Source organism: Phacochoerus africanus, chromosome 3 (genome assembly GCF_016906955.1).
Source record: "Phacochoerus africanus isolate WHEZ1 chromosome 3, ROS_Pafr_v1, whole genome shotgun sequence".
Lineage (NCBI taxonomy): Eukaryota > Metazoa > Chordata > Mammalia > Artiodactyla > Suidae > Phacochoerus > Phacochoerus africanus.
Genome location: NC_062546.1, coordinates 122,280,241 through 122,297,742, shown reverse-complemented (window position 1 = coordinate 122,297,742; position 17,502 = coordinate 122,280,241). Strand labels below are relative to the sequence as shown.

The following is a 17,502-nucleotide window of genomic DNA, read 5'->3' as shown; positions in this document are numbered from 1 at the left end:
GTGAACCATGAGACACAAATCTGCAGCTGCTGACAGCACACTGGCCTGAGGGGGTGGCCTTTCTGAGAGTGGACAGCAGAGCAGGAGGAGGACCAAGGAAGCTGTGCCCCTCAAGTGCTGCACTGTTCCAGAACCCCGCACTAGAACACTGAGGACAGAGAGAAGTGGAGAAAAAATGAGCTCAGAGCAATGTCACATATGACCTTTCTGAGGTGCAAAGGCTCACAAAGAGCCTCATTGCATTCTCCCCACCTTTACTCCATGGAAGAATTAGATTAATGGGTTTTCAGTGAAAACCTCCAAAATAGCCACACCTGTTTACATGCTTGTTCTAAGGATGAAATATATTTGACATGTCAACAATGTAAGACTTTGGATCTTAAGAGCCCTAGGGTCTCCCCTGAGTTCTGAAGCCCAGCAAGCTCAAGCCTTGTGTAGGGCCTGCCTCTCCTGAGGTTGGCCCCAATCTGCTATGGTCACTGTCTGCCCCAATTCCGATGTTCCATTTTGTGACAGTTCCTCTGTTCCTCAGTGTAGGTCAAACTGTATGGTCCACTTAGACACAATGGAGGTGGGGAGGGCAATCTCATCCCCAAGATAAGACAAGCTGCCTCACAGAGGGAGTGTGTGTGATGGGCCAACACCTACGCTGCTCTGTGCAGGAAAGACCTTAGGGTAGAGACAAAGGAGGCACAGAGCCTGGCTGGAAGACAGTCCAAGCGTAGGTGATACTGGATTGTTCCAGGTGGTAGAATGATGTTCGCCCCCTAACCACATGAAGGAGCCCACACTTTTCCTCAGAGCTTGGGCTTATGTCATGATGTTACTAGGTATGGCAAAAAGGCAGAAGTCATGCAGATTATAGACCTTGAGATGCAGGATTATCCTAAACCATCTGAGAGGGCCCCACTAACTCACAGGAGGCTTTCAAAGTAGGGAACTTTCTCCAGCTGGAAGCAGAAGAGAAACCTCAGAGTGAGTTCTGTAGAGATCCTTGAGTCTCCAGGGGACCACATGGATGGAGGGGTAGGAGAGATATATCCCAGAGGTGAGTTGGAGAGACCCCATGATAGTGGATTGGAGGGATCCAAGGGGGTTGGAGGGATTCCCACCACAAGCCGGATTCCACACACCATTGCTGGTTTTAAGATTTAGGCCCAAAAGCCAAAACTAGCAAGCTAAGGGCAGCCTCAGCTGACAGCCAGCTAGAGACTGGATACTCAGTCTTACAGCTGCAAGGAACTGGATTCTCCCAACAACCTGAGTAAGTCTGGAAGAGGATCTATCCTCAGAGCCACCAGAAGGGAGAACAGCCTGCACACACCTTGATCATGGCCAAATGAGATGTTGTTATGGGTTACTATACTTGAAAGCCATGGAAACCACAAATAAAAAAATACAGTAGATTCACAAAAAACAAAAAGGAACTCAAGCATAATACAAAAGAAAGAAAACTATCAAACTATAAAAGTAAAAACAAAAAGAAGAAAGAAACAAAAAAAGAAATACAAAATCAACTGGAAAACAAGGTTTAAGTAATTACTTCAAATGTCAGTGGACTAAATGCTCCAATCAAAAGACACAGAATGGCAGATTAGATTAAAAACCCCAAACCTACAATATACTAAAGAGACTCACTTTAGGGTGAAAGACACACATAGACTGAAAGTGAGGGGGTGCAAAAGATACTTCATGCAAGTGGAAAGGACAAGAAAGCAGGGATAGTAATACTCATATCAGACAAAATAGGCTTTAAAACAAAGTCCATAAAGAAAGGCAAAGAAGGACACTATGTAACAATAAAGGCATCAATACAAGAAGAGTTAACATATATAAAGCCAATATAAGAGCACCTAAATATTGAAAACAAATACTAACAGACATAAATGGAGAAATGGATAGGAATACAACAATAGTATGAGACTTTAATACACTACTGACATCAATGGACATCTTTAGGCAACAGAGATCCTAAATGAAACATCCAGAAAGTTGGATTTAATTGATGTCTATAGGACACAACATCAAAAAAAAAACCATAAATTCCATTCAAGCCCACATGGAACATCCTCTGGAATAAAACACAAAACAGTCCTCAACAAATTTAAAAACAAAGAAATTATTCCAAGCATCTTTTCTGACCACAACAGCATGAAAATCAACCATAGAGAGTAAAATGGGGAAAAATCATATGGATACCATAAAACATGCTACTAAAAAAACCAATGGGTCAACAATGAAATCAAAAAGGAAATTAGAAAATTTCTTAAGACAAATGACAATGAAAACACAATCTTACATAATCTATGGGATGCAGTAAAAACTGTTCTAAGAGGAAAGTTCACAGCAATAGAAGCCTTCCTTAAGAAACAAGAAAAATTTCAGACAACCTAACCCACCACCTAAAAGAATTAGAAAAAGAAGGACAGACACAACCCAAAATGTGAAGAAGGAAGGAGATAATAAAGATTAGAGAGGAAATTGAGATTTAAAAAAATGGAAATGATCAACAAAAAATGAGAGCTTTTTGTTGTTGTTAAGAGAAACAAAATCAACAAACCTGCAGCCAGGCTCCCCAAAAATAAAAAAGAGAGGACAAAAATAAACAAAATAATAAATAAAAGATGAAAAATAACACTGACATCACAGAAATACAAAAAAAGGACAAAATACTATGAACTATATGCCAACAAACTGGACAGCCTAGAGGAAATTTCTAGAAACATACAGTCTCCTAAAACTGAGCCAAGAAGAAATAATTTGAACAGACCAATCACTTAGAGGTGAAATAGAATCTTTAAAACAAACAACCAACACAAACAAACAAAAAAAACTCCCTGCAAACAAAAAGTCCAGGATTGGAGGAATTTGCTGGGGAATTCTACCAAACATTCAAAGAAGAAACTATACCTATCCTTCTCAAAATTTTCCAAATGACTGAAGAGAAAAGAACACTCCCAAAGTCATTCTGTGAAGCCACCATCATCCTGATACCCAAATCAGACAAAGACACTATAAAAAACCAAAATTACAGGCCAATACCTCGATAAATATAGATGCAAAAATCCTCAACAAAAAGTAGCAAACTGAATCCAACAACTCATAAAAAGGATTATACACCTGCTCAAGCTGGATTCATTACAGGGTCATAAGGATGGTTCAACATATGTAAATCAAGGAGTTCCCATTGTGGCTCAGCAGGTTAAGAATCCAACTAGTATTCCTGAGGATGCAGGCTCAATCCCTGGCCTTGCTCAGTGGGTTAAGGATCTGGCATTGCTGTGAGCTGTGGTGCAGGTTTCAGATGTGGCTGGGATCTGGTGTTGCTGTAGCTGTGGTATAGGATGGCAGCTGCACCTCTGATTCAACCCCTAGCCTAGAAACTTCCATATGCCATAGATGTGGCCCTAAAAAAACCATGTAAATTAATCAGTGTGATAAACCACATCAATGAAATACAAAACCACATTATCATCTCAATAGATGCAGGAAAGGCATTTAATAAAATTCAACATCCATCCATGAAAAAAACTTACCAAAGTAAGCAGAGGGAACATAACTCAACATAATAAAATCCACTTATGACAGACCCACAGCCAACATAATAATACTCAATGGTGAAAAGCTGAAAGCCTTCCTGCTAAAACCTGGAACAAGACAAGGATGCCTACTCTTACCACTTGTATTCAATATAGTATTGGAAGTCCTAGCCACAGTGATCAGACAAGAAAAAGTAATAAAAGGTATCTAAATTGGAAGGGGAGAGGTAAAACTGCCTTTATATTCAGATGACATGATGCTATATGTAGAAAGCCCTGAATGCTCCACACAAAAAATATTAAAATTAACAAATGAATTCAACAAGGGATCAGAATACAAGAACAATATACAGAAATCTGTTGCATTTCCTTACACTAACAATGAAATATAAGAAAGTATAAAACAATTTCATTTAAAATCACATCAAGAGAGTTCCTGTTGTGGTTCAGTTAAGTTAAAAAACCAACTAGTATCCATGAAGGTGTGGGTTTGATCCCTGGCCTTGCTCGGTGGGTTAAAGGACCCACTGTTGCTGTGAGCTGTAGTGTTGCTTGAAGACATGGCTCAGATCTGGTGTTGCTGTAGCTGTGGAATAGGCCAGTGGCTCCAGCTCTATGGAACTTCCATATGCCATAGGTGCAACCCTAAAAAAAAGAAATCACATCACGAATAAAATACCTAGGAATAAACCTAGCCAAGGAGGTGAAAGACTTACATGCTAAAAACTATGAAACATTCATAAAGGAAATTGAAGGTGATTCAAAGAAATGGAAAGGCATTCCATGCTCTTGGATTGAAATAATTAATATTGTTATAATGGCTGTACTACCTAAAGTAATATACAGATTTAATGTGATTCCTATCAAATTACCCATGACATTTTTTTACAGAACTAGAACAAAGAATCCTAAAATTATATGGAACCACAAAAGACCCAGAATTGCCAAAGCCATCCTGAAAAAAAAAGAACAAACCTAGAGACACAACCTTTCAGGCTTCAGTAGTCAAAGTTACAATAATCAAAAGAGCATGGTTTGGGCACAAAAACAGACATATAGATCAATGGAATGGAATAGAGATTCCAGAAATAAGTCCACACACCTATGGTCAACTAATCTATGACAAAGGAGGTAAGAATATATGAAATATATGAAGGAAAAACAATATTCTTTTCAGCAAGTGGTGTCGGGAAAGCTGGACAGCCTCATGTAAGTCAATGAAATTAGAGTACTCCTCATGCCATATACAAAAATAAACTCAAAATGGTTTACAGACCTAATATAAGACATGACATCATAAACTCCTAAAAGAGAGTACAGGAAAAACATCCTCTGACATAAAAAATTGCAGTGTTTTCTTAAGTCAGTCTCCCAAGGCTGAAAAAAAAAGCAAAAATAGACAAATGGGATCTAGTCAAATGTAAAAGCTTTTGCATAGCAAAGGAAATCATAAATAAAACAGACAACCTATAAAATGGGAGAAAGTATCTGCAATCAATGTGATTGAAGAGGGCTTAATATCCAAGATATCCAAACAGCTCATACCATTCAAAATCAGAAAAACAACCCCCAAAATGGGCAGAGGACCTAAAGAGACATTTCTCCAAAGAAGACTTGACAGATGGCCAACAGGCACATGAAAAGATGTTCAGCATTGCTAATTATTAGAGAAATGCAAATCAAAACCACAATGAAGTATCACCTTACACTGGTCAGAATGGCCACCATCAAGAAGTCTACAAATAATAAATGCTAGAAAGGGTGTGGAGAAAAGGGAGCCCTTCTACACTCTTGGTGAGAATGTAATCTGGTGCTACCACTATGGAAAACAGTATGGAGGTTCACTGAAAAACTAAAAATAGAACTACCATATGATCCAGCAATAGTACTCCTTATATATATAGAGAGAGAGAGATCGGACACAGTTCCCGTACTGAAGAGCAGGACCCCATCACCCATTCATTCTAAATGTAACAGTCTATACCTACCAGCCCCAAACTTCCAGTCAGTCCCCCTCTCTCCCGCTCCCTTCCCCTCCCCCTAACAAACACAACTCTGCCCTCCATGCCCATGATCTATTTCTGTTTTGTAGACAGATCACTTGTGCCATATTTTATTGTATTTTTTAAATTTTTTATTATGGTTGATTTAAAATATTCTGTCAATTTCTGCTGTATAGCAACATGACCCACTCATACATACATATAGAGAGAGATAGACAGATTCTTTTTCTCACATTATCCTCCATCATGTTCCATTACAAGTGATTATATAGTTCCCTGTGATATACAGCAGGATTTCTTTGCCTATTCACCCCAAATGCAAGAATTTTCATTTCCTAACCCTAGACTCCCAATCCATCCCACTCCCTCCCCCTCCCCTTGGCAAACACGATTCTGTCCTACATGTCCACAACCTTTTCTGTTTTATGGATAGATCATTTGTGCCATATTTTAGATTCCACATATAAGTGATATCATATAGTGTGTGTCTTTCTCTTTGAGATTTACTTCACTCAGTATGAGAATCTCTAGTTCCATCCCTGTTGCTGCAAATGGCATTATTTTGTGTTTTTTTCGTGGTCAAGTAGTATTCCATTGTATATTTGTACCACATCTTCTTAGTCCATTCATCTGTCAATGGGCATTTAGGTTGTTTCCATGTCTTGGCTTTTGTGAACAGTGCTGCAATGAAAATAGGGGTGTATGTATCTTTCAGTGAAATATTTGTCTGGATAGATACTCAATAGTGGGATTGCTGGATCATATGGTAGTTCTATATTTAGTTTTCTGAGGTATCTCTATATTGTTTTCCATAGTGATTGTACTGATTTACATTGCCACCAATGGTGAAGGAGGGTTCTTTTTTCTCCACATCCTCTCCAACATTTGTTGTTCACTGACTTGTTAATGATGCCCACTCTAACTGGTGTGAGGTGGTACTTCATTGTAGATTTGATTTACATTTCTCTAGTAATTAGAGATGTTGAGCATTTTTTCATGTGCCTGCTGGCCACATGTATGTCTTCTTGGGAGAAATGTTTATTCAGGTCTTCTGCCCATTTTTCAATTGGGTTGTTTTATCGTTGTTGTTGTTGTTGTTGAGTTGTATGAGTTGTTTGTGTATTTTGGAGATTAAACCTTTGTCAGGTGAATCACTTGCAAAGATTTTCTTCCATTCTGTGGATTGTCTTTTCATTTTTTAAACTGTTTCCTCTGCTTTGTAGATGCTTTTAAGTTTAATTAGGTCCCATTGGTTTATTTTTTGTCTTTATTGTCATTATTCTAGGAGGTGAATCAAACAAGATGTTGCTGTCATTTATGTCAAAGAGCATTCTACCTATGTTTTCCTTCAGGAGTTTTATAGTATGTGGCCTTATATTTAGGTCTTTAATCCATTTTGAGTTTATTTTTGTGTATGGTGACAGAGAACATTCTAATTTCATTCAGTTACATGTAGATTCTATAATGGAAAAGATCTGAAAAAATATATAACTAAATCACTTTGTTGTATATATGAAAATAACAATATTTTAAATCAACTTTATTTCAATAAAAACAAATAATAAAAATGATAATGATTACTGAAAAAGAGAAAAAGTATGACTTCCCGTTGTGGCTCAGTGGTTAACAAACCTGACTAGCATCCATAAGGACATGGGTTCGATCCCTGACCTTGCTCAGTGGGTTAAAGATCTGGCTTTGCTGAGAGCTATGGTGTAGGTCACAGACTCAGCTCAGATCCCGCATTGCTGTGGCTCTGGCATAGGCTGGCAGCCACAGCTCCGATTTGACCCCTAGCCTGGGAACCTTCATATGCTGTGGGTGCAGCACTAAAAGACAAAAAAAGAAAAAAGAAAAAGTACTCCTTTTCCTCCCAGATAAAGTGGCAAGAAGGCAGTGCCTAGATCTATAGCATCTCATTATGCTACAGTATGAATTCCTCATTGGCAATGGACCATTTGACAGAAAATAAAAGGCCCTTTCCATCTCCTGCTTCACATTCCTAAGGTGGATGGGCTCAGCAGGTTAATTTGTTCCTGAGTCCTTCTGGATTCATAGAAAGGAAAGGAAGAATTTTCAAGGATCTGATGGGAGGGGTAGCAGTTGGGTCTCCAGGACTTTAGCAGGGTGCAGAGAACTGTGTGGGGAAAAAAGGTAAAGGAGCCCTGTGGAGAGTGGATGAGGCAGAGACATGAGCAAGAGCTGAGCTGCTATTCCTTAAGGTTGGCACTTGCTCAGCCTTTGCACATTTTACTTCTATCCACCTTTTCAGGAATGTAGAATGGATGGCACTGTGGGGGTTGCTATTCCTCAGAAACCCTCTGTACATAGCCTGACCTCCTTCCCTCAGATACACCTTCAAGACATCCCTTTGCATGAGGTCTTTGGGCCTTCTGAAGACCTTGGGAGGCAGAAAATTGATCTATTAAGCCTCGCTAAGATCTGCTTCTTTAAGAAAGCTTTTGGCTGCAGGTAACAGAACTCCAACTAACACAGGCTTTCACACTCAGAAATAATCTCCTCCCCATAACAAGAAGCTGGCAAGCATCAGCCTGATGTCTTACAATGTCAGGGGCATGCCTCCACAATTATTCTGGCCTCTCTCTCACATCACAGACGTCTCAAGGACATATCCAAGGCAGATAGCATGGAGGAAAACTGGTACCAATACATTTTTATCAGGGGGAAAAAGCTTTGCCAAGAGGCTCCCGAACAGGTTTCCCTCATGTCTTATTGAGGCAAGAGTGGATAAGTGAGCAAAGCACATGAGGTATAAGCATGCAACAGAGAAGAGAGGACTAGCTAGCCAGCAGGTCCTGTACAAAAATTAGCGAAAGATCATTCAGCTGTTATAGCGGAAAGAAAACTAGATCTGGATTCAGACTTCCAACAAAATCTGAAATCTGCTAGTCTGAGTAACCATGAGCTAACCACTGACGATTTCTGTTGTGATCAGGATGTTTCTGGTTACGAGGAAGAAAGATGCAAAACAATATGGTGTTGGCAACAGGAAGAGCTTATCTCCCACAACAGGGAGTCAGAGGTGGAGCAAGTCCAGAGGTGCCAAAGGGCTTCTTGGTGTCTCCTTTGACATGCTCTGCCACCCATCAACAACCCTCAGAGCTGGCCCCCCACTTTGGCTGGAAACAGCTCCAGGCATCTCGTCAGTACAACACAGTGAATGGTATCCAGAAAAAGGAGCAAGATCATTCTCTTTCCTAAAGTTTGTTCTCAGGATCAGGGAAATCATTACCAAGACGATGCCCCACAATGTCTCTCTGACTCCAAACAGTTTTGGCCTGCCCACGCATGTTGATCATGGACTCATGAAATCCATCTGCCCACCCCTGCCCCATCATCAGTGGGGAAGAGATGGTGGGGATTCAGCTATGTCTGTATTAAATGAGGACATTCCCTTGGTATCTAGAAGAGAAACAGACTCACAGACACAGAGAACAGAATTGTGTTTGCCAGGGGGGAAGTAGGGAGGGAGTGGGATGGACTGGGAGTCTGGGGTCAGTAGATGCAAACTGTTACATTTAGAATGGATAACAAATGAGGTCTTACTGTATAGCACAGGGAACTGTACCCAATCTCCTGAGATAGACCATGATAGATTGACTATCTCTGTACCTCCCTATGTATGTATGTATGTATGTATGTATGTATCTATCTATCTATCTATCTATCTATCTATCTATCTATCTATCTCTATATATGACTGGGTCACTATGCTGTACAGCAGAAATTGGCACAACACTGTAAATCAACTATACTTTAATAAAAATATATATTAAGAAAGAATGTGTGGGTACCATTTGGATTTCAGTGGTTGTTTCAGTAGTTTAATAGACACTAGTAGGTTTTTTATAGTACCTCACATGGCATGGGTTTCATGTGGTAGGTTAAAGAAGTCCTGGGTGTCACTTCTCTGGCTCAAGCCACCCTTCCAGTTTCCATTTACAGAGGAGTGAGTTAGAAGTTCGGGTGTGAACACAAACAGCAGCTGCCTTTCTTGGCATGTCTAGGTAATCTATAGATCTAATTTATGTGTCTAGAGGCAGAACAAGAACATTTCCCAAAACCATTCTCTGTCTCGTTTTTGATGGCCATTTTAAAAGTTTATAAAGAGTCTTCAATCCAATATCTTGTGTCAGCCAATTCAAGTTGAATTAAATAAACCATGCTCTCAGATCAGTAATATTTTTTCACTAAACGAAAACCTAAAAATTAATTCTATGTGCTGGTATTCCATTTGAAAAGTAGAACGACCTGCCACTCAATATATGAACATGGCCAAAAAAGAAGCAACAGGTTTTAATCCAGCCATGTGATGCCTGGATTGCCCACAATCTATATATAACTTTGGCAAGGATGCCATGCATGCTTGGATATAAAGCAGTCTTTGTTTTTTGTTTTGTTTTGTTTTCTATGTCCTACAAGTAGTATTTAAATTATTTTTAGTTTGTTTTTATCCAACTAATACATAGATTACAAATAAAAGAGCACATTTATGAAGGAAACTGACAACCACAAGGTGTTCTATAGAGTTGGACATATGTTCATTCAAGCTGGGAAAACCCATCAGCAACATTTATACCATCCTGACTAAGTAAATGCCACCCTGCAGTGTCAAGATGTGCACCAGGACCAAAGTCCAATCAGGTCTTCTTTCTTATCTTTCATCATCTGCTTAAAATCCTACCATATTTTAATTTATGGCAAATTTGGTAAGTGACAAATTCAAACAATTTTCTGCTGAACCTAGTATTTCTAATTACCTATTTTCAATGTAAAGAGAGCTTAGGAGGAAAAACTGTGGAGCTAGACTGCAGGAATTTGATTCCCAGTTATGAGATTTTCTAGCTGTATGACACTGAGCAAGTTTCTAAGCCTCCTTGGAGTCCTCAGATTTCACAAAGATTGGCATTAGGTAGTGCTACTTCTACTCTGAAAAATCTACTTCTATTATTTCTTTGATAAATTCCTCCCTTCCATTTCATTCTGTCCTTTCTGAGATTTTTATAGTAGTGGAATATTGTATTTCCCATATTTAACTTTTGTTTATAATTTTCCCCTGCATTTCTTCTTCTTTGACTTTTGCCTCCAGACTCAGGGATATTTCCTTGACTTTATTTTCCAATCAGCCTGTCTACCTATCTACATTTATTTAGTTAAGTAATTATGGATTTAGACAATGAAAACATTAACATTTCTCCCTCTGGTTTTTCCTTTTTTTATTACTTTAATTAGCTTTTGCTTTGAGATAATTATACATTCACATGGTATTGTAAGGAAATAATATGAAGAGATCCTATGTACCATTAATTCAGTTTCCCTCAATGGTAATATAGTGCAAAACCATACCACAATAGCATTGTCAGGATGTTGATATTGAAACAGTTAAGATAGAAAACATTTTCATCACTAATGCAATGACATTCATTCTCCATGTTCTAGGTGAATCAGAACTAGCCCAGGAGGCTTCTCATCCTTTGAGACCCAGCTCTCATCCTAGAGAACAATTCCTGACTTTCCTCCAATCTTCCTTGGGGTCCCTTTAGTGCTCTGTGCATGTGGCCTGTTTATGTTATAATCTTAGCTTAGGTGACCCCTCTCCACTCAAGATGCCAAAGCCAGGGTATAGATAAGATGCAGCAGTACCCTCTTACCTCCCAGGCAGGCGCCGAGGGCCAGGGCGTACATGAGCGGTGGTGCAGGCAGGCTGATCTCAGGATCTCTGCTTAAGTTCAGGAGCACAGGAATCTGTGGAGGAAAAGAACACTGACATCATGTCCTTGGAAGCTCACAGGAGCTGCTTATTCTATGACCAACTTACAAAATCCAAAGCACCTTTCCAACAGTCAAACAACTTAAACATAGGATGTTCAAAAGGAAACAAAAGTGAACTTTGCTATCGACAAAACCTTGAGTTTGAGCCCACCACTAAGTCTTTGTTTCCAGTCATAGGACCAACTGTTCCTCCTTCTCTTTAACTGCTCCCTGGCTACTGCTCTGAATCCCGAATGGGGTGAAGTCACATAGAATCCCACACAGTCCTGGGACCACAACCATCTAACCAGCATTTATTAGCCCTGCAGTGGACACAGTCCTACGCTAACTCCATGCACACATCATCTTACCTAATCTTCAAACATCTTCCAAGTGTGTTATTTCCTCAACTGATAGAGGAAGACATCAAGGCATGAAGAGACACAGATATCTGATTTCAGACTATGTGTGGGTAAATTGGTGCTAAACCATTTCTCCCTACTGCCCTCTGTGCAGTCTTCCACACCCACTGATGTTTTGTGATGTAACAAGCATCAGAGTCAATGACTAGGAAGTAGTGTTCTCTAGTAAATCATGACAACAAACTGCATCTTTCTGATAAATTTCACATTACAATAATGTGACATTTCTGTGAGAAATCTGTGTTCCAAAAACATGCCCCTTTGTGGCTCATGTTGCTACAGAAGGACCTCTTCAGTGACACAGTCAGTGGGCCTGCTTCCAATCTGCTGGGTGGATGGTCCATGTTATCACTGCTAGGCATGGGAGCAGCCCATGAGAGGTCAGGCGAGAACCTGGACCTGCTGCATCGGGACAGTTGCCATGTGTGAACTCCTATGAAGAGCTGGAGGAGGTGGGCTTCAAATGTGACCCATCTGGAAAGGGCTACCCAAAATTGCAGACAGAAGCTTAAAACAATGTGGAAATAGGAGTTCCCATAGTGGCTCAGTGGTTAACAAATCCAATTAGGAACCATGAGGTTTCAGGTTTGATCCTTGGCCTCGATCATTGGGTTAAGGATCTGTGTTGCCGTGAGCTGTGGTGTAGGTTGCAGACTCAGCTCAGATCCTGCATTGCTGTGGCTCTGGCATAGGCTGGCAGCTACAGCTCCAATTAGACCCCTAGCCCAGGAACCTCCATATGCTGTGGGTGTGGCCCTAGAAAAGACAAAGAAAAAGTGGAAATATGTGATTTCATTTCTCATAGAGAATTAAGGGCCAACAGAGCCACATTCTACTGGACGCCAGGTCACCTGAGGTCATAACAGCAATACCACATTGCTTATTTGGGGAGACTGGATCACTTACCAACCCTTTATCCCGGCAATAGGATCTCACTGTGTGCCTTCTGCAGTGGTCCTCGTGAAACAGGCAGATCTATATCCCCACCCCACTGACTCTAGGCTTGGCCAGTGGTTTGTTTGACCAATGGAAGGTGAGTAGACTAGACAGAAGCACCTCTTGTTACAGCAAGCCTCTCTGGAGATTCAGGTTCAGCCATGAGAAGAGCAAGTCCCAGGAAGTATTGCTGTCCTGTGGTGTCCCCAGAGGGTGGACATGTGGAGAAGCCCCATCAGGTCCAGCAGAGCCCTAACTAGTAGGCTGCAGCCAACCCACAGACCAATGTGCCTATCATACACACTCTTCTGTTAGTCCTGCAAATGGCTCTTTAAAGCTCCCTTGAAGGCTCTGAGAAAGATACCTTCCTACTAGCTGGGTCTAAGCAGCATTTTGAAAAGCACATTTTCATTCCCAATAGCCCCAAATATATTCTAGAATAGAAATAAGTAACATCCTGGGAAGTCCATCTGATACAGAAACAGAAATTCCTGGCAGAGGTGGCATCCCCATGGCACACTTCAATCTTTGTGTCTGTTGTCTCATGATGAACCCAACTGCTGTCACAGATGCAATTTCTAACTTGAAGTCTCGGTTCTTTACAGGAGAAAGCAAAGTAGAGCTTCTCACAGCACCCAGTCATCAATGAGCAGAGCAAAAACATACCTGATGTGGCTCTAGGCATCTGCCCACAAAGGGCAGCTTGCTGTCATTCAAGGCCAGCCTCCACCCTCAAGAACCTCAAGGGCCACCTGGCTGAAGGAAACAGACTTGGAACAACTAAGTACAGGATGCTGGGCCCTCATCAGAGGTACTGAGGTGCAAAAGGAGGAAGAGGTGCCTTGACCCTAGTGCTGCCGCTAAAAATTAAGACAGGTATTCCTGTGCACATGTTCCAAAACACAAAGTTACAAGTGCCAGATTCTATTATAGGCTGATGGCTGCAAAAAGCATGGTATTTTTCAAGAATTCAAACCCTCTGCTGGATTTTTCAATTCAGATAAAAACTCATGCCTAAACTCTACCCCAAATTTAAAGATCTACTTGTGGCTCCTGTAGTCTGCCCCATTCCTTCCCAGACCTCACCCCAGCCTTGTGCAGGCTCCCATTCCAACACCTACATGAATGGGCTGTTGTTTCACTTGCCTCACACTCAACAGGTGCTATATTCAGATTTATCTTTAATGCAACCAGCAGTGACCTTTCTGTTTTTAAATGTGACTGTGTCACTTGCTCCCTGACTTCATGCCCTCACTCCAAAGCAAGTCCTTCTTCCTGAGGCTCTACTTTCCTTCACACTCTGTCACTCCAGTCCTCATAGGTCTGGATACAAACACTGACTCACATTCCTGTACCTTTGCCTATGCCAATGACTCTCCCCAGTTACACTTCTGCTTTTGTCCTCACATCACTCTCCCACTTGGTCTGAAAGAGACTTGGGCCTCTCTCCTCTGAAACTTTCCTTGACTTTCTCAAAGTGGATAATGCCTAGAATTTACATTCATCATTGCATTTAACACACACCTCCCTCCACAAGGCTGGGGCCACATTTCCTTATCCATGCTCATTTATGGCCAAATGCATGCAATAATTATTCAAGAATGGCCTTCCACTCTAGTACTTGTCTACTAAAGCTGCAGATACAGAGGGCAGAGCAGTTAATATGAGAGACAGAACTTCCTGCTCTCATAGAGCTTACATTATGTTAAGCAGAGAAAGAGGGAAAGAGAGAGAGAGAAATTTTTTAAAAATAATAATTAATAAAAAAATAATGAATAAGGATGGCACAGAATATGGCAGAGTAGGGAGCTCCAGAAACCTATCCCTCCACCTAAACAATTACTAAACTGTCAGCAACTGTCTTAAGTAACTAGGTAAGTTTTCTAGGGCTGCTGTAACAGAGTACCAAAAACTGAAACATCAGAAATACATTGTCTCAAAGTTGTGAAGACTAGAATCCCCAAATCCAGATAGGGAAAGAGGGGAGACACAATGTGAGGACACATAGGGAGAAGACAGCCATGTGCCTGGAGTGAGTGACTCCGATGGCTGTAGTGTCCTCCCTTGCCTTTTCTAACCTATAGTGTTGCCAGCAATCCTTGGTGTTTCCTGTCCTACAGACACCTCACCTTCATGTGGTGTTTTCTCTCATTGCATGACTGCCTTTTTGTCCAAATCCCCCACCCTCTTTTATAAGGACACCAAACTGGATTAGAACTCTCTCTAATGAATTAATATTAACTTAATGATCTTGGTAAAGACCATATTTCTAAATAAGGTCACATTTGAAGGGAGTCAGTGGTAGGACTTCGACATATCTTTGGGGGAGACACAAAATTCAATTCATAACAGTAACTGTTTTGGAAGTCTGAAGTGTGCTCCAACACTTGCATGCCAGGGAAGAGATTAATAAATAAGCTGATTAATTTTGGCCTTTCTTATAGTGGTTATCATTCTTGATGTCCCTGACTTGTATCAGACAAGCCATGGAGGTAGCAACTCATCTTTATGTGCAACTTGCTGGTAGCAAGGTAGGCAATAAGGCTTTGTCCTCCAAAAATCAATTTGTATCTATTAATTACTGATCACTGATCTTAATTATAGAAGGGAAGGTAGGATCAAGATGGAAGAGGAGTAAGATGTGGTTCCCATCTTCTCCTACAAACACATTAAAAAAATATACATGTAGAATGATTGACACAGAACACCTACTGAATGCTGACAGAAGACCTTAAGCCTCCAAAAAGGGTGAGAAACCCTCCATATATCTAGGTAGAACAGAAAGGAAAAACTAGAGAGAGAGAGAGAGTAGAGGGGGAAAAAAGGAATCAAGACAGGATCAGCACTCCAGAGAGGGAACTGTAAGAAAGGAAAGGAATCTGAACCCTGGGAGGCTACCTAACTGATGGGGAGATAAGCGGGAAAGGAGGGGGAAGCTCAAAGCTCTGCAGAAAATGCAACAGCTGGACTGAGGACAGCAAAGCAGAGAGAGAGGCCCCCCAGACCATTGGCACAACCGACCCTGGACACCACAGTCTGAGACACTCAAGTGGGGGCTGGGTGCTGAGGCTCAGGCTCCAGAGGTCAGTTCAGGGGAGAGGACTAGGGTTGACTGTGTGGAGATGGCTGGAGGAGCTAGGGAGTGGTGCCCTCAGGCTGGGGAACAGAGCACCACATCTGAGGGAGCACAGGAGGAAGCCTGGGCCTGTAGGAGAAGCAAGGTGCCATTGTTGGGAAGGGCTAGAGGAGGAGGGGTGGGACTGCCATAGGAATATCTTTGCAAACCCAGGTCTCAGGCAGTGAGGCACCTCTTGCACAGCCGATGGGATCTATCTCAGATTCCAGAGGTGGGCATGGCCTGACACTACTAGGTGTTCATGAACAGGCACCACCTGCAGCCCTAGTCACTTCAGTGATTATCACAGAAGAGGGTACTGCATTATCGCAATGGCGTGCACACATTGCTCTCACTCCCCAGGTAACACACATGCCCTGAAGTTGCCACTGCCGAAGGCTTTGGGCACATTTTACACCTGCCTGAGGGTCACTGTCACTCCCCAGTGCCCTGCAATCAGGCATAGCCTGCGCCACCAACCCAAGGGTACTTGCCATTGTCAAGGGCCCAGCAACCAGACATTGGCTATGAGCCCTACACATTGCCACCATCTCCTGGGAAGCACACACAGGCTGTACACCAACACAATGCCTATCAAAGGGATAACAGCCTGCACACACTGGGGAAAGAGACAGCAAGAATCCAAACCAAAAACAGCCCCCATGCAAAAAAAAAAAAAAAAAAAAGCAAGCCCTTATAAAATACCCAGGTGCACTCTCCCATAAACAGCCCTCCAAGACTACAGGAGTTGTTTTCCCTAAACTAACAGAATAAGAAAAATATGAGCAAAATGAAGATGCTCAGGAACCATTCCCAGTTAAAAGAACAGGAGAATTCCCCTGAAAGAGCTAACAAAGAATCAGACCTCTGAAATCTAACATATACCAAGTTCAAAAAGGAGATAGTGGAAATTCTGAAGGAATTAAAAATGGATATGAAGGAATTAAAAGCAGGTATGAACAGTGATGTAGATTACTCAAGAAGTGAACTAGAAAACGTGAGGATGAGGCAAGAAAAATTAGAAAATTCATTTGCAAAGATGCAAGCTAAGTTAAAGGCAATGAAGAGCAGAATGAATAATGCAGAGTAATGAATTAGTGACTTGGAAGACAGAATAATAGAAATCACCCAATCAGGACAGCAGACATAAAACCAAATGAAGAAACATGAAAGCAATATAAGAGATCTATGGGATAATATAAAGTGAGCCAATCTATGCATAATAGGGATTCTGGAAGGAGAAGAAAAAGAAAAGGGGATTGAAAACATATTTGGAGAAATTATGGCTGAAAATGTTTCCAAATCTAAAGGAAACAGATATTAAGACACAGGAAGCACAGAGGGCCCCAACAAGTTGAATCCAAATAGGCCCACACCAAGATATATTATAATAAAAATGGAAAAAGTTAAAGGGAAACAGAATATTTTAAAGGCATCAAGAGAAAAACAAAGACTTAATTATAAGGGAACTGCCATAATACTATCAATTGATTTATCTACAGAAACACTACAGGCCAGGAGAGATATATTCAAAGTTCTAAAAGGGAAAAATTTGCAGCTGAAAATACTCTATCCAGAAAGAGTATCATTTAAAATAGAAGGAAAAATAAAGAATTTCTCCAACAAACAAAAGCTAAAAGAATACAGCAATACTAAACACATTCTAAAAGGAATACTGAGTGGTATCCTCTAAATAGGAAAGGAGGAAGAAGATA

The 17,502-nt window shown here is 41.0% G+C and overlaps 1 protein-coding gene across 9 annotated transcripts in view; it reads right to left on the bottom strand.

The window, feature by feature from the left end:
- OCA2 (OCA2 melanosomal transmembrane protein) overlaps window positions 1-17,502 on the bottom strand; it is a 193,714-nt gene that overhangs the window by 12,683 nt on the left and 163,529 nt on the right. For all 9 annotated transcript variants that reach the window (XM_047772579.1, XM_047772573.1, XM_047772577.1 and 6 more), the window contains one exon: window positions 11,215-11,308. In XM_047772579.1, coding sequence (XP_047628535.1) covers window positions 11,215-11,308 — 94 coding nt within the window. The remainder of the gene's footprint in view (window positions 1-11,214; window positions 11,309-17,502) is intronic.